Source organism: Phyllostomus discolor, chromosome 8, assembly GCF_004126475.2.
Source record: "Phyllostomus discolor isolate MPI-MPIP mPhyDis1 chromosome 8, mPhyDis1.pri.v3, whole genome shotgun sequence".
Lineage (NCBI taxonomy): Eukaryota > Metazoa > Chordata > Mammalia > Chiroptera > Phyllostomidae > Phyllostomus > Phyllostomus discolor.
Window position 1 is genome coordinate 28,027,708 of NC_040910.2, and position 17,708 is coordinate 28,045,415.

A 17,708-nucleotide genomic window follows, 5' to 3' on the forward strand; every position below is an offset into this window, starting at 1 on the left:
CACTTTTTACTAGGTTCTAACCATTTAAATTACTGATTAAATGTGCTCTGAATACCCTACATGGTTATATTTTGAAAATAAAGCATGCATTTTGTTGAAAACAGAATATAACAAAATTCACAATATTTCACATACCCTGTGAGAATCAACCTCAGGGTATGTTAATGAGTCCAAAACTTCCAATGGTAATAGTAATTTCCTCTATTTGGAATAATATAGTTCCTAAAGACCAGAGGTTCACCAAAAATGTGGTGTCTAATGAAACCCCGGATGATTTTCCAGGGCTGAACAATGTAACAAAACAGAATTATTATTCACTTGCTACCTTCATAAGTATAGTTTTAATTTATGTAGGATTACATTAATTTAGCTAAAAATAAAATATATAATTTTTATAAAACTATATAATATTTTCCAAATATTAAGAGGATATCTTAGTAGTAGTAAAGTATATAATGACATTTAACTATAGAGAGTTATTCTGTCTACCTCATAAAAGAAGAAAATGTCAGATGTCTCAATAATTAGAACTAAATAAGCAATGATCTGTATCTTTTATTTTATTACTTGAAATAAGAAAAAAAATTATCTTCTAACTTTGTAAGTCTTTGTTTCTAAAAGATGAAGTCCTCCCCTAAACCCAGAAGCCTCCTTATTACATTGAAATGGGGCATTGTCTCTAAGCCCTCCAATTCCAAGTTCAATCTTCCTCTCAATGTGAAGACAGCACGACACAAAGTGAGCAATGTCTTGGGAAGCAATTAGAATGTATTCGTTGGCCCTGGGGGTGTAAGTAATTCTATAATTTTCTCTAACTGCGGAGAGCATGTGGTGTGTAGGAAAGCAAAAATAAGACATTATCTTAATCTGAGTCAGACTCTTAATCTGAGGATTTTGCATATGATTGTGTGTGGTTATGCTTTCAAACAGACAAAGAGAAAATTAACACATGATGTCTTTCAAAGAATAGACAGACATAAATTAAATTGCAACCATATCTTTAAAAACCTATGGATAATATTTCTGCTCTTTAATTTTTAGAAATTTAAATAATGAAACACAATACTAAGGTATACAGATTATAATGGTACAGCATGTATTTACTGAAAAAGAGCCTGAAGAAGTTTTTTCATGGTATAACAATAATAAAATCGGATGCTAAATTTCTATATCCTTCACCTTCTTATCATAAAACACATTAAATTGTTTTTTATTTCCTTGTTTGTTTTTTTTGGCTTAAGTTTGCTTTCCTATGATCATTCTTTTGTTAATGATAGCTCTAAAATATATTTAAACAAAATATATCCATGAAGCTGTATTTTTTAAAATATAAAGTAGAAGACTGGAGTTGTTAAAAATTATGGCAACCTTTATCAGCTTGTTTAATTTCTTTAAAAATTATGACATTAGATCTTTTTTGTCAACTGAAGCCATTTAACTATGAAATGTATGCACTATCCAAGATTCAGATAAACCATCAATTATTCTTGGGTAGTGGCTATAAAATTCTTTATATAACAGCTATGATAAAATTTAGTCAATTCAAAACTCAGGTGAGTCTATATCATAGACTGAAATAAAGTAACTACTAGGAAAAAGTCCCTACTATTTTCACTATACCTTTAAAATACTTTGATAGTATAATAAGTAAGGGGAATTATATAATAGTGTTAACGTGTAAGCCAGTACATGAGGCTTGACCAAACTTTAGGTAGAATTTCCCCTCCCTAAACTACTACATGTTGGTTCTCCCAGGAGTCTGACCACGGGTGAGAGCACTGAGATGTAGAACATCCCTCCTAAACTGCTTATTCTGAGCATCTACTGACCAGGGAGAGAAGGATTTCCCGCTGAAGTGCTCTAGTTTTGCCACCTGCTCACCCCACCCACTTGCTCTGCACTCCCACAGAGGCGTTGCTAGCTCTGCTTACCCCTTCCTACAAGACAAACGCCTCTTTCTGTTTGATTTGAAATTCTAGCAAGGCTTGAGGTTGTTGAAGCATTCTCTCCATAGTGATATTTTTATGTATTTATTGAATATTGATATCTTTATTGAATTTATGGGGGTGACATTGGTTAATAAAATGACACCAGTTTCGGGTGTAGAATTCTATGAAACAGCCACTGTACACTGCATTGTGTGTTCACCCCTCAGACTCAAGTCTCCTCTGTCTCCACTTATCTCTGTCTCCACCTTCGTTTGCCTCCTCCAACCCCCTTTCCCCTGGCTTCACCACACTGTCCTCTCCTTCCAGGAGTCTTTCTTTTAAAGACTCAACTCACACCATTTAAATGAAATCTGGCAAATTAGACTAGCTTACTATTGCTTATTTAATTAAAATAGCTATACCTTCAGAGTTATTAGCATGAAGTACAATAAAAGTGTACCTTTTTATTCTATTTAGATGTGTTTTTCCTAAATTCATATAGATATACTGATGAATAAGTTAGCATTATATCTACAATGTTCAAAGTTAGAAAAAATATAAATTTTTAACAAATTAAATCTAATTAAGAAAAACATTTATTTCAACAGTAAATGTGTTTTATAGTAAGTTTACTTGAAATTTAAATATAATTTCCAAACTCTTTCAGTAACTTAAAACCTTATTCCAGTTTAATTAATATACATTTTTATATGTCCAGATAATTTCTAACAATGATAAAACACAAATACAAATGTTTGAAATTTCAGAGTTACTTGATGAGAAGAAAACAAGTAAGGCATTTTTAGTAACTGTGGATTATGAATGACTGTGCCATCTGATGAATGATATTTTAGAAACATATTTGAAGACTGCAAGTGAGAGTGTGTGGGTCATGTCACAATAGGCAAAGGAAACATACTTGGGACTTTTTCTGTCACCTATGATTATTGCCCTACCATCTCTTGGCCTATTGTAGATCATATGCTTTCATCCTTGTTAGCTCTCTAAAACTAAGCACAGATTTCAGTGCCTGTTTTTCACATGCATTAAATGGAATAAATATTTTTGAAAATATAATCACATAAGTGTTTGTTTAAAAAATACAAAATTCATGAAATTATTCATAACAAGGTCTTTATTTCACTTTGCATTTCCTATTTCCAAGGAAGTGAAAAACACTTTGGAGGGGACTATACAGATGATTAAAGAATCATATAAGATTCATAAAACTCTTATTTATTTTCTTCTTTTTAATGAATTTAAATTTCAGTGTGTCATTGAAAATATCCTTTCAGTCTTCTCTCATAATTGGGTCAAAGTAGAAATGTCTGCAAAGCAATCATGAAAAGGTTAATTTTGAGGGAAGGGGCACTAATTGTGCTTTCTAAAAATCTAAGTGTTCCAAAATTCTTACCTTTATTCTTACCTGTGTTGTTCTATTCTTTATCACTTTTATCAAAACTCTGAAAAAATATTCCTACTCTTTCAATTCAGCATCAAGGATAAATGCTGTCTCTGAGGGATATTCATTTTTCTGGAAATCAGACTTATTTTTTTCTTGCAAAATATTATAGTTGTGCTTGGAAGTCATAATATTCTGATTTTTGTTCAGCATCTAAGTGAAGTATAAACCTTGAAATGTGTTTTTTTTTAATCTAAGTGATTCATTGGAAATAAAATTCAATATCAAAGACAATGGGACATTTCACATTCAGAAATCTTACTGCTTCGCTCCGGCCTCAGTAATGCTTTGGTCTTCTTGTTTTGGCTTCCACTTTCATGAAGGGCCTTGAACCAGTCCCGCAGCCTGTTTGCCACTTCCCGGAACTCCAGGTCACCACAGGCTACAAACAAATAGAAACAACACAAATCTTGAATAATAACTTAGCACAAGGTCAATGCTAATTTTCAAATTATGCTGGTAACAGAAATGTAACAAGGACTAAAAGAAAAAATGCAATACAATTACTAATTGGGCTTCAGCTTTTCAAACACTAAAAATAAATGTGCTCCAAACACAAGATGTAATATAACATTTTATTTAACAAAAGAATATTACTAGTAGAATTCTGCTTCCACTCCTCACTAAAATACAACAGCAATTGAAGATTCTCAACTGTAACATCACATAAATTAATTGGTCAAATGTTTATGTGCTGAACACTTTTGTCATGGTAAGGTGGTAGGTCATCTGGGGAAATAAAGTTGAAAATCCTAAATGAATACTTACACATTTATTATTGGCCATACCTATTATAATATACTACATATTATGATTTATAAATAGTGGAATATATTTCATACATATATTTATGTATGTGCATGTGTGTATACCTGTGTGAGACTAAAATATGGTATGTCAAATTCAGTTATTTGTTGCCAAAATAATTTGAAAACATAAGAAATACTTATTTACATTTTTAACAGGGCATTGTTACTGTCAGCCTAACTCCTCTGCAAGTAGCAAATGTGCATTTTTCTGTATTGACAATCCTTTTTAATAGTATTATTCTTGTTCATTTTGTTAAAATAATAATTCACATAATGATGTTATAAACATTACATTACACTTAATATATACTATATATACTATATTATAACATATGTTATATGTAAACTAACATGTATAACAGTTACAATGTGTTATATATAAATTAACATGAATGACATGAAAATATAATATAATACCATACAATATAATATAATATAATACCATTTCTTAGTATTAAAAGAAATAAAATTCCAGATTAACAGGATCCTCCCAGGACCCAGTAAGGTGGCTGACACATAACTGCAAATCACTGTCACATTTCAGAGCACAGAGGGGAAAATACTACAAGCTGTCATGTAGGAAGTAAAAATATTGTCACAGAAAAAGAATAAGGAATCAGAATTGTCAATAGCAACACTATTGAAAAGTGCTGACAGGCAGAAAGGCAATTGAAAAATTACTTTGTATTTTAAACTGAGAATCCTATATCCAGAAAAATCAAATGCCAAGGTACACTAAAGAGATTTTTAAATATACAAACTCAATAAACCAGCCATGCCAGGAAGTTACTAGAGAATGTGACACACCAGACAGAACCAAGAAAGAAGATGGTGGAGACCCAGGAAATAAAACACTTGAGACAGAATTGAAAGGAATTTCTAGGAAGATGGTGAAGAGAAATCTTAGAATGCACGTTGTGTGCCCAGTGTAGAGGCACATTAGTAGTAAGTGTGAAAAGCCTTAGCCAAAGACAGAGCAATATACAGAATTCATTAGAAAACAATGAACTACATTAAAAGCCAAAGAAAACTTCACTTTTACTGATAAGATGTACAATGGCCGACGCTGAATGATTAGACCATAAAACTGTATGCTCTTAATATGAATATTTACTCTCACTGGGTATCTGTTTAAGCAACATCTAAGCAAGAGTCTTTCGATCCTATAAACATCTATGCAGAAGAAAACAAAAGCTCACTTGAAGAAAAGGAACCCTTCTACATATTTATATATGAATGCTGTACACCTCAAGAAGAATATATATGTGTATGTGCATATGTGTACGTGTATATGTATTATATATGTACATGTGTGTGTATGAAGACTATCTCTCCAGTTATGGGAACTAGAGGAATGAAGAAAAGTGGTATAAGCGAGTCTTATTTTTACCAGTTTTGTCTTTTAAAAAATTTATGTCATATACTTGCACTCATATTCAAAATAAATTAAAATATTTTAAATTTCTGAAAAAAAATTACAATGCATCTAATCCTTGATCCAGAAATTCCCTATCTTAAAAAGTCATACAGGTATATTATCCATATACAAACTCATTTAACTTTACAGTATTATTTGTTTGGCACTTTGATAATAGCAAGTGTATTAACAAAGTGTCCCACTGTCCTTTAGCCATGACCTAATGAGAATAATCACGTACATACATCCAATGAAGCTCTATGAGTCATTAAAATAGTTAAGAAGCTCATTATGTACTGACTCACAAAGTAGTTTTCGTACAAAGCAAATAGAGCAGAAAAGTGCATATAGTAAACTTTCATTTGTATAAAGAGATAAAAAATGCATTTGTAATACATTTCCCACTTTAAACAAATTAACATTTAAAATTAATTTTACTTCTCTATTTCCTATATCTCTTATTTTTTCCCAACCCACACCCAACAAAAAACAAAGTTTTATCTAATAAAAATCTGCTAAAAATGATAAAAAGTTTGTTGAATAAATTAGCATGAATTTTGCACTCTGTGATGGGAAATTCTAGTGATATAGTATTTATGTATTTCTAATGAAATATTTGTGATCTTATTTTTTTAGTTTAAGGAATTTATGTTTAAGAAAAATAGCATTTAGAAAAATCACCCAAATATGAAGCTTTATACACCTTTATTGTGTGCCACATATATCATAGCTTAAGTCTCTATATAAGGTGATGCAGGTGCTATAATGGAAAATTTTAGGAATTGAGAATCCTGTGATAATACTGATAATAATGATAATAGCAGTTAACAATGGATACTGTCAGAACTACTTTATAGACAATTACATGTTCAATCCTCATAAAAAACTTTATAAAATCTATGCTAGTATTTTTTCCCCATTAAAGTGTTAGGAAAATGTTGCATTGAGAACTGTAGAACTTGCCTGAGGTCAGTCAGGCAAGTGTCGGGGCAAGTTCTGTATCCAAGAGTTAGAATACGGAGTCCAAGGTCTTAACCTTTACAGCAAACCACCTCAGTAGCAGCATGATGCAAATTAGAAAAAACAAGTCAAGCACTGCTTCACTCACAGCCTATCAGTTCCCGTTTCAGTGGGACCTGATTGTGGTGATGTGACCTGAGGATCACTGCAGACATGCTGAGATGTAGGTTAGCAAAACAGATTTATCTTCTTATGTATTGATTTGAGAGAAAGAACATCAATTTGTTGTTCCATTTATTTATGCATTTATTGCTCACTTCTTATATGTGCCCTGACTGGGGGCAGAAACTGTAAACTTGGTATATCAGGTCAATGATCTACCCAACTGAGCCAGACAATAACACAAAACTTACATATAAATATATCTTCTTGACTTTGAAGGATCATGTATCTTCAAGTCCAACATTTAATGTCAGTTCAAAGTAGATCACACAGGTGTCATGGAAATATAGGCTACCATGTATGCGACCACATATTCCACAGCAGTAGCAGTGCCCATGATGGACGAGGTTGCTCAGTAAGACTGACCTTTCCTTTGTCCCTTTTTTTAGAGACAGAGGCTATAATGGTGTCACTCATTATTATAAATCATGAGTCAAATGTCCTGTCACTCAACAAAAGAAAATACATAACATAAACAATATTGAGATATAACATTATTTATAGAATGCCATTTCTACTTGACTTTTGACCAAATCCCTTGTTACAGACATGTTCTGATGGGCATAGGACCAGTCCAGTCTCACTCCTGTAAGTGTCTGGCAGTCATCAGCGATTTACTACTGTTCTTCTCTAGAATAAGTCAATTAATGTCTATTCTTTGTATTTTCTGCTACATGGTTTTCTTCCTCTAGGAATAATACATTGTATTTATATAGCATGAAATGCTTTTAATGAGATTTCACATTTGATTTTAATATCTAGCCTGGAAGATTAAGTAAATAATAATTATTTTTATAGCTATGGAAACTAGGACACTGAATATAAATGACTGCCCTAAATTTTATAGCCAGTAGTGTACCAGAACAGTACATGGTACTCATTGATCTAATTGCATTTGTAGCCAGGAATTTATAACAGAATAATAAATCATAATGACATAATAAATATGATTTCAAATTAAATTTGAATCAGAGAAAAGCTAGGTTTCAGTGTGTGGTTTTTCAGTTGTGTCAAATTATTAATTAGAGCATGGTGTTATGTAAAGCAAATGAAGGAAAAGGAAAGAGGTCTGGAAATTTTAAAGTTACAAATGCATTTACATTTGTGTACACACATACACACACATACTCGCATATTTGGTAAGATAAAACATGCAATAGAATCTGTCGGGATAAGCCCCCCAAAAATCTAGAATCTAAAACAAAAGCAATGGAGGAAGACTAGAGCAGAAGATCGTAAAAGAAGGGGCCAGAGACCTGGAGGGGCAGTCCGGTGTGCCTACCATCTGCCTTATGGAAGTCAGTAAGCGAGAAAGTCATTTGAAATGGATAACCTTATTTTAAAAGTAAAGAAAATAGAGAGGGACTTCTTGCAAAACTGAGCAGCACAGTACTCAGACTAGCTGTGTGACGCTTTCCAGATGAATTCAGCAAGCTCAGCCCCAGCTCCAGGAGAAGCAAATCCAGTGGGCGGTGTCAAGAGTATGATAATTTTGATAGAACAGTCTCTGATTGACAAATTGTAAAAACTTATCATAATTATAATAAAGGTGGTTGGGGTATGAAACTACAGATGCATTTAAAACTGAGGCTAGGAATATTCTCCATTAAGACAAAAAATATACATTGTACAGCTGTAACAATAGCATAAATTCTCACTTTTTACTAAATAGTATTCACATCATTTTATTGTAAAAGTGATGCACACATGGATCACTTTATAAAGAATTCACAGAAGACTTAAAAATGGTTATGGAATATAATTTAAGTGTTACCAGTTTTGGCAATGAAGAGTCCGAGTACAGCCACTAGGCACAGGAAGGGGGGAGACAAGTAGTGCGACACGTGGCCCTACTAATGTCCTCATTATACAAATCGAGAAGGCAAGAGATGTCTACAAAACTGGAAACAGATGGTTAAGTGTTTTTGTTTTTGCTAATGATTTTGCTTTTTAAATTGCAACCAATAAAAAAACTAAGAATAGCCATGTAATTATAATGAAAAGTGGAAGGGAAGTGAAATATGTTCTCATTTATCAAAGCAGAAAATCTAAAGGTAACTCTTGAAGTTGATAAATAGCTGTTTCATAAATGAGCTCATCACCAGATGGGGAAAAGCAGGAAGGCTTAAAAAATTATCAGCTCTGTGACCCTGGGGTGGAAATGAGGAAAAGTGGGGCAGGAGGTTGATCATTGATTTTGATTATCCTCTCTCCTACCTTTTGGCTTTTTAACCCCAGTATTGAAAATTTGTGGTAGAGTCACACCCCTCCCTGCACTGTCTCTCTTTCATGAAAACTGCTGGGCAATACCAAAAGCACACTGTGTGGACAGGAGCTGAGAGAGGACAATCTATATTTATTGATCATAGTATTTAAAACATGGAGCCCTGACTGGTGTGGCTCAAATTGGTTGGGTGTCAAAAGGCAAAGATGTCGCCAGTTCGATTCCAGGTCAGGACCCATGCCTGCATTGTGAGTTAGATCGCCATCTTGTCCTGTATGAAAGGCAACTGATCTATGTTTCTGAGGCCAAATGATGTTTCTCTTTCACATTGATGTTTCTCCGCCTCTCTTCCCCCCTTCCCCTCTCTCTAAAAATAAATAAATAAAATATTTAAAATCCAAATATGAAGGTATTAGCCTTCTTTACAACACCTATTAGTTTAGACAATTTGTTACTTCATTTAATATCATGGTTATTTGGTGGCAAATCTGATACTCCTGATTCAGCACAAGTTCTGTTTTGCTGCACCAGCATCTTTTGCCTATCAATGAATAGTATGTCAGCAGCAGGGTTATACAAAGAAACTGTGTATTCACATTCTAGCTTTTGACATTAAAGAGGATCACAAAGAGTGAAAATTGATGGAATAATTTGGGTAATATTTCAGTGCCTTCCAAAAGCCCGAAATATCTTAATTTTGAGGCTCCTACCTGTAGCATACATTAACAATAATATTTTAGGTATCAAATCTTTGAAAATATTTTTATAATATTGCAAGTGGAATTTTCTTTTGACAACAACTCATTAAATTTAAATTTGGCAATGATTTATCTGAAAGTATTGGGCAAAGCAGGAATTCTTGCCAAATCAGAAAATTTAAACCACATACTTCCTATAATTTAATAATGTGTTCTAAACATAAAATTTTAAAATTAATGAATATGACATATTTCATAACTCTTAAACATTTACTTTTGATTAGTCATTTTTCTTTCCATTTTGTGTTTTAGGGACAATGAATATTTTCTCAAGTCTCAAACACTGTTGTAGACATTTAAAAAAATGTTAAAATGATCCTGATATACTATAATGAACTTAATTATTAAAATCATTTATTAAAGAAAGAGTACTGATGTCTACCACTGTGAGTTGTTCATTGAAACAATGTCCTATAATAAGAAGCCCAGATCTAAGTACAATCTTACAGGCAGACAGGAAGTTTTGGGAAGGTCCAGACTGGTGGTGGGGCCCTCACTATTAACTGCAAACTACTTTGAAAGAATGGTAGAGTTTTGTTTGAATACATGGTAAGTCTAGCAAACTGACTACTATCTAGATTCATAAGGTTTTGTACTATATTTCTCAACATTCATTCTTGCTAAATATTAGAAAATAATTACATAAGGTACTCAAACACATTTAGTGTTTTTATCTCATGAGCTTTTGGAAAAACAGAGATATTCCTAAGTATCTGTTTTCTATGAGGTGAAGAAATAAAACACCACCACACCTTACATCTGGTAAGTAAAAATATTTTCCACCATCCCTTGTAACAATTTAAAGGATAGATTCTGATAATCTTCTCCATGGGACTAGGTTGATGTATGAATGTGGTACAATGAAAACCCTGCAGAAAACAACTACTATAAAGGTAAAAGGGCTTAAGTCTGGCTTGATGTGAATATTTTCTTGCAGGATCAAGTCTATTACAAAAAAGTCCAAGCAACTTGCCACTCAGCATCAACTACCATACTCTCATTACACAGGCCGTGATGTCCAAGACAACCTGAGAGAAAAGACACGAAAGAGTACAGTACTTAGGTTAAAAGGAAGTAAGCAGAGTTTCCTCATTTTTGAATTACAGAGAAAATTATTTGAGTATGGATAATCATCTATTATTAAATTATCCCTATTTTTTTTGAACTGTGCCAGCCCATAAAGAAGTAACTGATAAATATCTGAGGAATGACATAGATTTTCACATTTCTGAATAACTATTTCACAAAACTTTGTGTTTTTTTTCCTTTATCTGATCATTTCCTTTTTAATCCACATTCAGGCAAATATAGCTCGAGGTCTGTCCACAAAGTATCCAGCCATGTAATATGAAAAATAGAGACATTTACTGAAAAAGATATAAGAAACATTGTACACAGGACAATGATGCCTCAGTCCCCTTCAAAGTAGGAACCTTGGGACCTCACACAGTTCTCCCAATTGCCATCAGCTACTCCGTTGTATTTGCCCGAATCTCACTGAGGGTCTGAAATCTCTTCCCTTTCAAAGGTGATTTTAGTTCTGGGAAAAGCCAGAAGTCACAGGGTGCCAAATTTGGGTTGTAGTGGGGGCTGAGTCACCTGGGCGATTTGATGTTTTGCCAAAAATCTGGGCACATGATGTGACGCATGAGTAGCATGTTGTCATAATGTAACTGTCAATCACCAATTACCCATAGCTGAGACCATTTATTTTCATTGTATTGCATCTCTGGACCAACAAAGAACACTGAGGTAGTATGCCTTATTAATTGTTTGGCCAGGAGGAGGAATACTCGTGATGTACAACACCTTCCCAATGAAAAAACACAGCTAACATGGTCTTAATCTCGCTGTAACTTTGCTTTGCCTTCTTGGGGCATGGAAAGCCAGGTGACTTCCCTTGGGAGGACTGGGACTTCATTTCTGGATCATAGCCATAGATCCATGACTCATCTCTGGTAATGACCTTCTTGAGGAAATCTGATTCATTGGTAGAGGTCTGAATCAAGTCATTAACAACTGCAGCAACATGTTCTTTCTGCCCTGGTATCAAGCCTGTGGAAGGAATTTTTCCACAACACATTTCATGCCAAGGTGCTCTATCAAAATCTCAGACACGGTAATATTTGGAGTCCCCAAATCAGCTTCTAGTTCTCTCACTGTCAGTCACTGATCTTGGTTAATTACAACCTGTGCACGTTCAACACCTTAGGTGTTCAGCTTGTTACAGGCCTTCCAGAATTTGGATCGCTTTCAACAGATTCTTGCCCACCTTTGAAGCATTTATGCTACACTTTTATTTGTGCATTGTCCTTGAAAGCTTTCTGAATCATCTGAATAGTTTTCGTGAAGGAACATTCAAGCTTACTGGAAAATTTGATGCTGATTCATTGCTCTACTCACTCAGTCATTTTGAATGTGATGGATACACAGTACACATGCTCACTCAACTGTGTCTACCACACCCACTGACTAGTACAGTGAAGTCATCATTGTTCACATGTGCATTGGAGGCCACTCTCCTCGGCTGCCAGGTTAAATTGATGCCATATGAACCATTCTCATTACGTTAACAATGCCTGGAATTTTCAGGCAGACCTCATACATAAATAACAAGATAAAGTTGCATAATCTTGAAGAACTCTTTCCACATTTTCATGTATTCCTGACTTTTAATTTATCATATCCATCTAAGAATCCCTGCCTCATCTTTATAGGTTCCAATTGTCCATAATGATTCTTTCATGCTGTAATTTGAAATGCCATTTCTGAACTATTAATATTTAGTTGTTAGAGAATTTGAACTCCAGTACATATTACATTGCTGATGAGAACTTTTTACTTCTTTCTTAAAAGTCATTTTTTACAACAGTATAAAATTTATTTTTTCCCTGATTACCAAGGTAAGAGATGCCAATTTTGTAAGTATATACATTTCATAATGTATATTAATAAATGTAAACATAAAACCATATATTCAACACCACCATCAATAGGTAGCCAAAGTTAAAATATTTTACTTTGCATATCTGCTGCTATTAGATTTTACATAGTTTGGAGCATATCAAAGGACAATTTTTCATCTTAGTCCACTGCATTACATTATACAATAACAGTTTTCTCAGGTTGTTAAAATATCCAACAACAAAGTGTATGGTTGATGCAAAATGTGTATTATATGAATATATAAACTTTTAAAAACTCCCACAGAGAATACTGTATGTAAAGAATATGTTTTTACAATAGCCAAGTGCTGGAAAGAGCCTAATTGCCTATCAGGAAATGAGGGGATCAAAAAGCTATAGTACATTTACACAATGGAATACTATGCAGCAGGAAGAAAGAAGGGATTCCTATCATTCGTGATAGCAGGGATGGAACTGGAGAGCATTATGCTAAGTAAAATAAGCCAGGTGGTGAAAGACAAATACCGTATGATCTCACCTGTAAGTGGAACCTAATCAACAAAAACAAACAAGCGAGCAAAATAGAACCAGAAACAGGGACATAAAGAACAGAAGGGAGCAGGAAGGAGAATAATGGGGAAAGAAGGGGAAGGGTTAAGTGAAGGAACAAGTATAAAGAACCCATGGACAAGGACAATGGTGTAGGGGAGGGTTGTGGGGGGGATGGGCAGGGCAGGGGAGAGTAATGGGAGGAAAATGGGAACAACTGTAATTTAACAATAATAAAATTTTTTAAATAAATAAAAATTAGGAAGAATATGTTTTAACTTGTATGCAATAAAAATAACTATTGATGTCTCTTGTTTCCTTTGAAAAGTAATGGAAATGGAATTACTGGGTCACAGAATATAATATTCAAAGGCTATTGATACATAAAGACAACTCGTTTCTGATAAATACAAGCTTTTAACCCCACAGAATATTTTAAACTTATTTAGATGTTTAGTTTGATTTATAATTTATATTTTGATTCTTGAGAAATGAAGTAGTCTAGATATGTAATGATTTAAACAAACTTAATAATGGTTAGAAAAAGTTCTCCAGTACAAAAATAACCTGAGTGCATATTAACCTAGGACAATCTAACTCAAAATGCATACATACAGCATGTACAGTCAACAGAATAACCACCATCAGGCAGTGAAAGAAAAAAGGATGCCTGAAGCCACCTCCCCAGGAATGTGTTCATGCAGCTTCGAAATAAATGGAAGTCTCTACATTGTGTTCAATTGTGAATTAGATTTTTAACATGGAACCTAATCAGAAAGTTATCCCAAGGCAGAATGTAAAAATATATCCATCCTTGAAGGAGAAAATACATACATGAAACAAAAAGGACACATAAATTAAAGAAAATATAAATGAGAGAAAATGAGAACATTTCCTGGCTGATAAATAAATGATGCTGGCATTTTGTGGCTTTTTCAAGAGAGTGATTTTTCCTTTGAGAATCGGTAGTTCAAAAGTTTATGAGAAAATTCATAAGCCAAGAATGAAGATGTTAAAGAAAAATAGAAGAGATAAGAATATCATAGACTCAGAAAAAGGCCAGCATGCTTTGACCTTCTGGAAAAAGGAAGATGCCTAACCAAAGACACTCTTCTGCAAGCTTTGTCTGATAAATGCAGAGGAACTATGATTTAGAGCAGATGCATATGTAAATTCCAATGTGTACACACACACACACACACACACACACACACACAATTGCCTCATTACAGAGGAGAATGCAGATATGTGTCATTCCAGAGCAAGGTTGAACAATTTTAGCTTAAACTGTATCTTTATTAAATCAGGTAAAGTTCCTCCAGTACTTGTCAGAGAGGCAGAGGAGAATTTGGAGTAGACCCTATTAAATTACAGGCGTCATGTCTCTGCTGGACATTCCACAGATTCAGGACAAAGAGTACAGAATCAGGTAAGTCGCCCTCCAAATTCTGACGAACACGTACATGAGCACACATGAGCACATATGAGCACACATCTTAAGAGAATAATTCCTTACCAAGAATTATTTCGGTCTGAGTGTGCTGTGCATTAACGTCACACTGAAATTTTTAACTGATAAATTATGGAAGTGAAACCATGAGTCTTCAGCGTTGCTATAAATCATATGACTTTATTAAAACATGAACTACAATTTCTACAGCCATTAAAAATATTGATGTTCACAAGTGTGTGTGAAACTTTTTGATTTATAAACCATTTGCTTTTCAAGGACCAGCCTCTGAAAGGAGGTGTTTTATTCTGAGAGGTATTTTGTTCAGACATTAGAGAGCAGGTGTCAAATAGGTGAGCCTCCAAGCGGGCATCTGGATCGTAGTAATACATGATTCATTACCTGCTGTCAGTCAGTGACATTTTGGGTTATACAAAGGTCTCTATGACAAAGCAGGAGCAACTAGGGACAGGATCAAATGACACAGTAGCATTCTCGGCAAATGGCTCAAAGATGACACACTTTGTTGAAATATTTAACGTCCTACAAAATATAAATTCATTCCTGTCATTAGGCAAGGAGGAGAATAATTATCAGGTGGTATCAACACTTTTTGGTTTTATTCTTTAATTTGTCTATTTTCTTTTATTGTATTGAATTTATTGGGGTGACATTGGTTAATAAAATTATATAGGTTTCAGGGGTGAATTTACATCATCTGTACATTGCATGTACACCACCTCGACAATTCTCTTTCTGTAACCATTTATCCCCCCTTTACCCTTTTCTACCTCCCCCTTCACCTCTGGTAATCACTGTAATTTTGTCTGTGTCTATGAGTTGTTGTGTTTTTTTTTTGCTTAATCCTTTCAGCCCCATTACCCCTTCCCTCTGACAACTATCAGTCTGTTCTCTGTATCTATGAGTCTGTTTCTGTTAGTTTATTTTGCTCATTAGATTCCACATGTAAGTGAAATCATGTACCAATTGTCTTCCTCTGACTTATTTCACTTAGCCTAATAGGCTCCATGTCCATCCATGCTGTCACAGAAGGTAAGATCTCCTTCTTTTTCACAGCCACGTAGTATCCAACTGTGTAAATTTACCACGGCTCTTTTATCCACTCATCTACTGATGGACACTTGGGCTGCTTTCAAATCCTCACTATTGTAAATAATTCTGCAGTGAACACAGGGGTGCACACATTCTTTCAAATTAGTATTTTGAGTTTCTTTGAATATATTCCCAGAAGTGGAATTGCTGGGTTATACAGGCAGTTTCATTTTTAATTTTTTTGTGATAACTTCATACTGCTTTCCACAGTCACTGTTTTGTGCATTACCATCAACAATGCATGAGGGTTTCCTGTTCTTGCCAGCACTTGTTTGTTGATTTATTAATGATAGCCATCCTCACAGGTGTAAGGAAATATCTAACTGTGGTTTTAATTTGCATTTCTCTGATTAGTGATGTTGAGCATCTTTTCAAAAGTCTATTGGCCACCTGCCTGTTCTCTTTGGAGAAGAGCCTATTCAAGCCTTTTGCCCATTTTTCAATTAGATTGGCTTTTGTGGGGATGTGGCAGAATTTCTCTTTTTTTAAATAGATGTGCAATGATTTTTTTAAGATTTTATTTTTTATTATTTATTTTTAGAGAGGGAAGGGAGGGAGATAGAGAGACAGACAGAGAAACTTCAATGTGCGGTTGCGGGGGGTTATGGCCTGCAACCCAGGCATGTACCCTGGCTGGGAATCGAACCTGGGGCACTTTTGTTCCCAGCCCGCACTCAATCCACTGAGCTATGCCAGCCAGGGCTGCAGAAGTTCTTTATAAATTTTAAATGTTAACCCTGTATCTAATGTTATCATTGGTAAATACGTTCTCCCACTCCTTGGGTTGTGTTTTTCATTTTGTTGATGGTTTCCTTTGCCTGAAAAAACTTTCAGTTTGATGTAGTCCTATTTGTTTATTTTCCCTTTTGTTTCCCTTGCTCAAGGAGATATATCAAAAAAAGCATTTCTATTAGAAATATCTGAAATTCTACTGCTTATGTTTTCTTCTAAGGACATATTCATGATTTTATGGTTTTGAGTATAACATTTAAGTCTTTAACCCATTTTGAGTTTATTTTATATATGGTGCAAGAAGGTGGTCTGGTTTCATTTTTTTGCATGTATCTGTCCAATTTTCTCAACATCAATTATTGAATAGACTATTTTTAATCCATTGTATATTCTTGCTTTCTTTGTCAAATATTAACTAAACATAAGGGCATGGATATTTCTGAGCTCTCTCTTCTGTTTCATATATCCATATATCTGTTTTTATGCTAGGACCATACTTTTTTGATTACTATGGCCTTGAACTGTTGTTTGATATCAGGTAGCATGATTCTTCTTGGTTCTTCTTTCTCAAGATTGCTGTGCTATTTGGGATCTTTTGTGGTTCCATCTGATTTTTTTAAAAATGTGTTCTAGTCCTCTGATATCTTCGTATCTTGATAGGAATTTTATTGAATCTATAGGTTGCTTTGGGTAGCAATGGCATTTTAATGATATTAATTCTTCCTATGCATGAACATGATATATGCTTCCACTTATTTATATTTTCTTCAATTTCTTTCTTTAGTGTTTCATAATTTTCCAAGTACAGATCTTTTATGTCCCTGGTTAAATTTACACCTAGGTATTTTACTTTTTTTGATGCAGTTGTAAATGAGATTGTTTCCTTAGTTTCCCCTTCTGAGAGTTGATTATTGGTGTATAAAACTACAACTAGTTTCTGGTTATTTATTTTGTATCCTGCTACTTTATTAAATTCATGTATGAGTTCTAGTAGCTTTTTGGTGGAATCTTTAGGGTTCTCTATACATAGTATCCTGTCATCTGCAAATAATGACAGTCTTACTTCTTCCTTTCCAATTTGGATGCCATTCATTTCTTCTTGTCTGATTGCTCTGGCTAGGAATTCCAGTGCTATGTTGAATAAGAGTGGTAGAAGTGAACATCCCTACTTTTTTCCC

General features: G+C 34.1%; 1 protein-coding gene across 4 annotated transcripts in view; it reads right to left on the reverse strand.

Annotated features, from left to right (window-relative positions):
- SPOCK3 (SPARC (osteonectin), cwcv and kazal like domains proteoglycan 3) overlaps positions 1-17,708 on the reverse strand; it is a 292,764-nt gene that overhangs the window by 23,520 nt on the left and 251,536 nt on the right. For all 4 annotated transcript variants that reach the window (XM_028521177.2, XM_028521179.2, XM_028521176.2 and 1 more), the window contains one exon: positions 3,653-3,772. In XM_028521177.2, the coding sequence (XP_028376978.1) occupies positions 3,653-3,772 (120 nt within the window). The remainder of the gene's footprint in view (positions 1-3,652; positions 3,773-17,708) is intronic.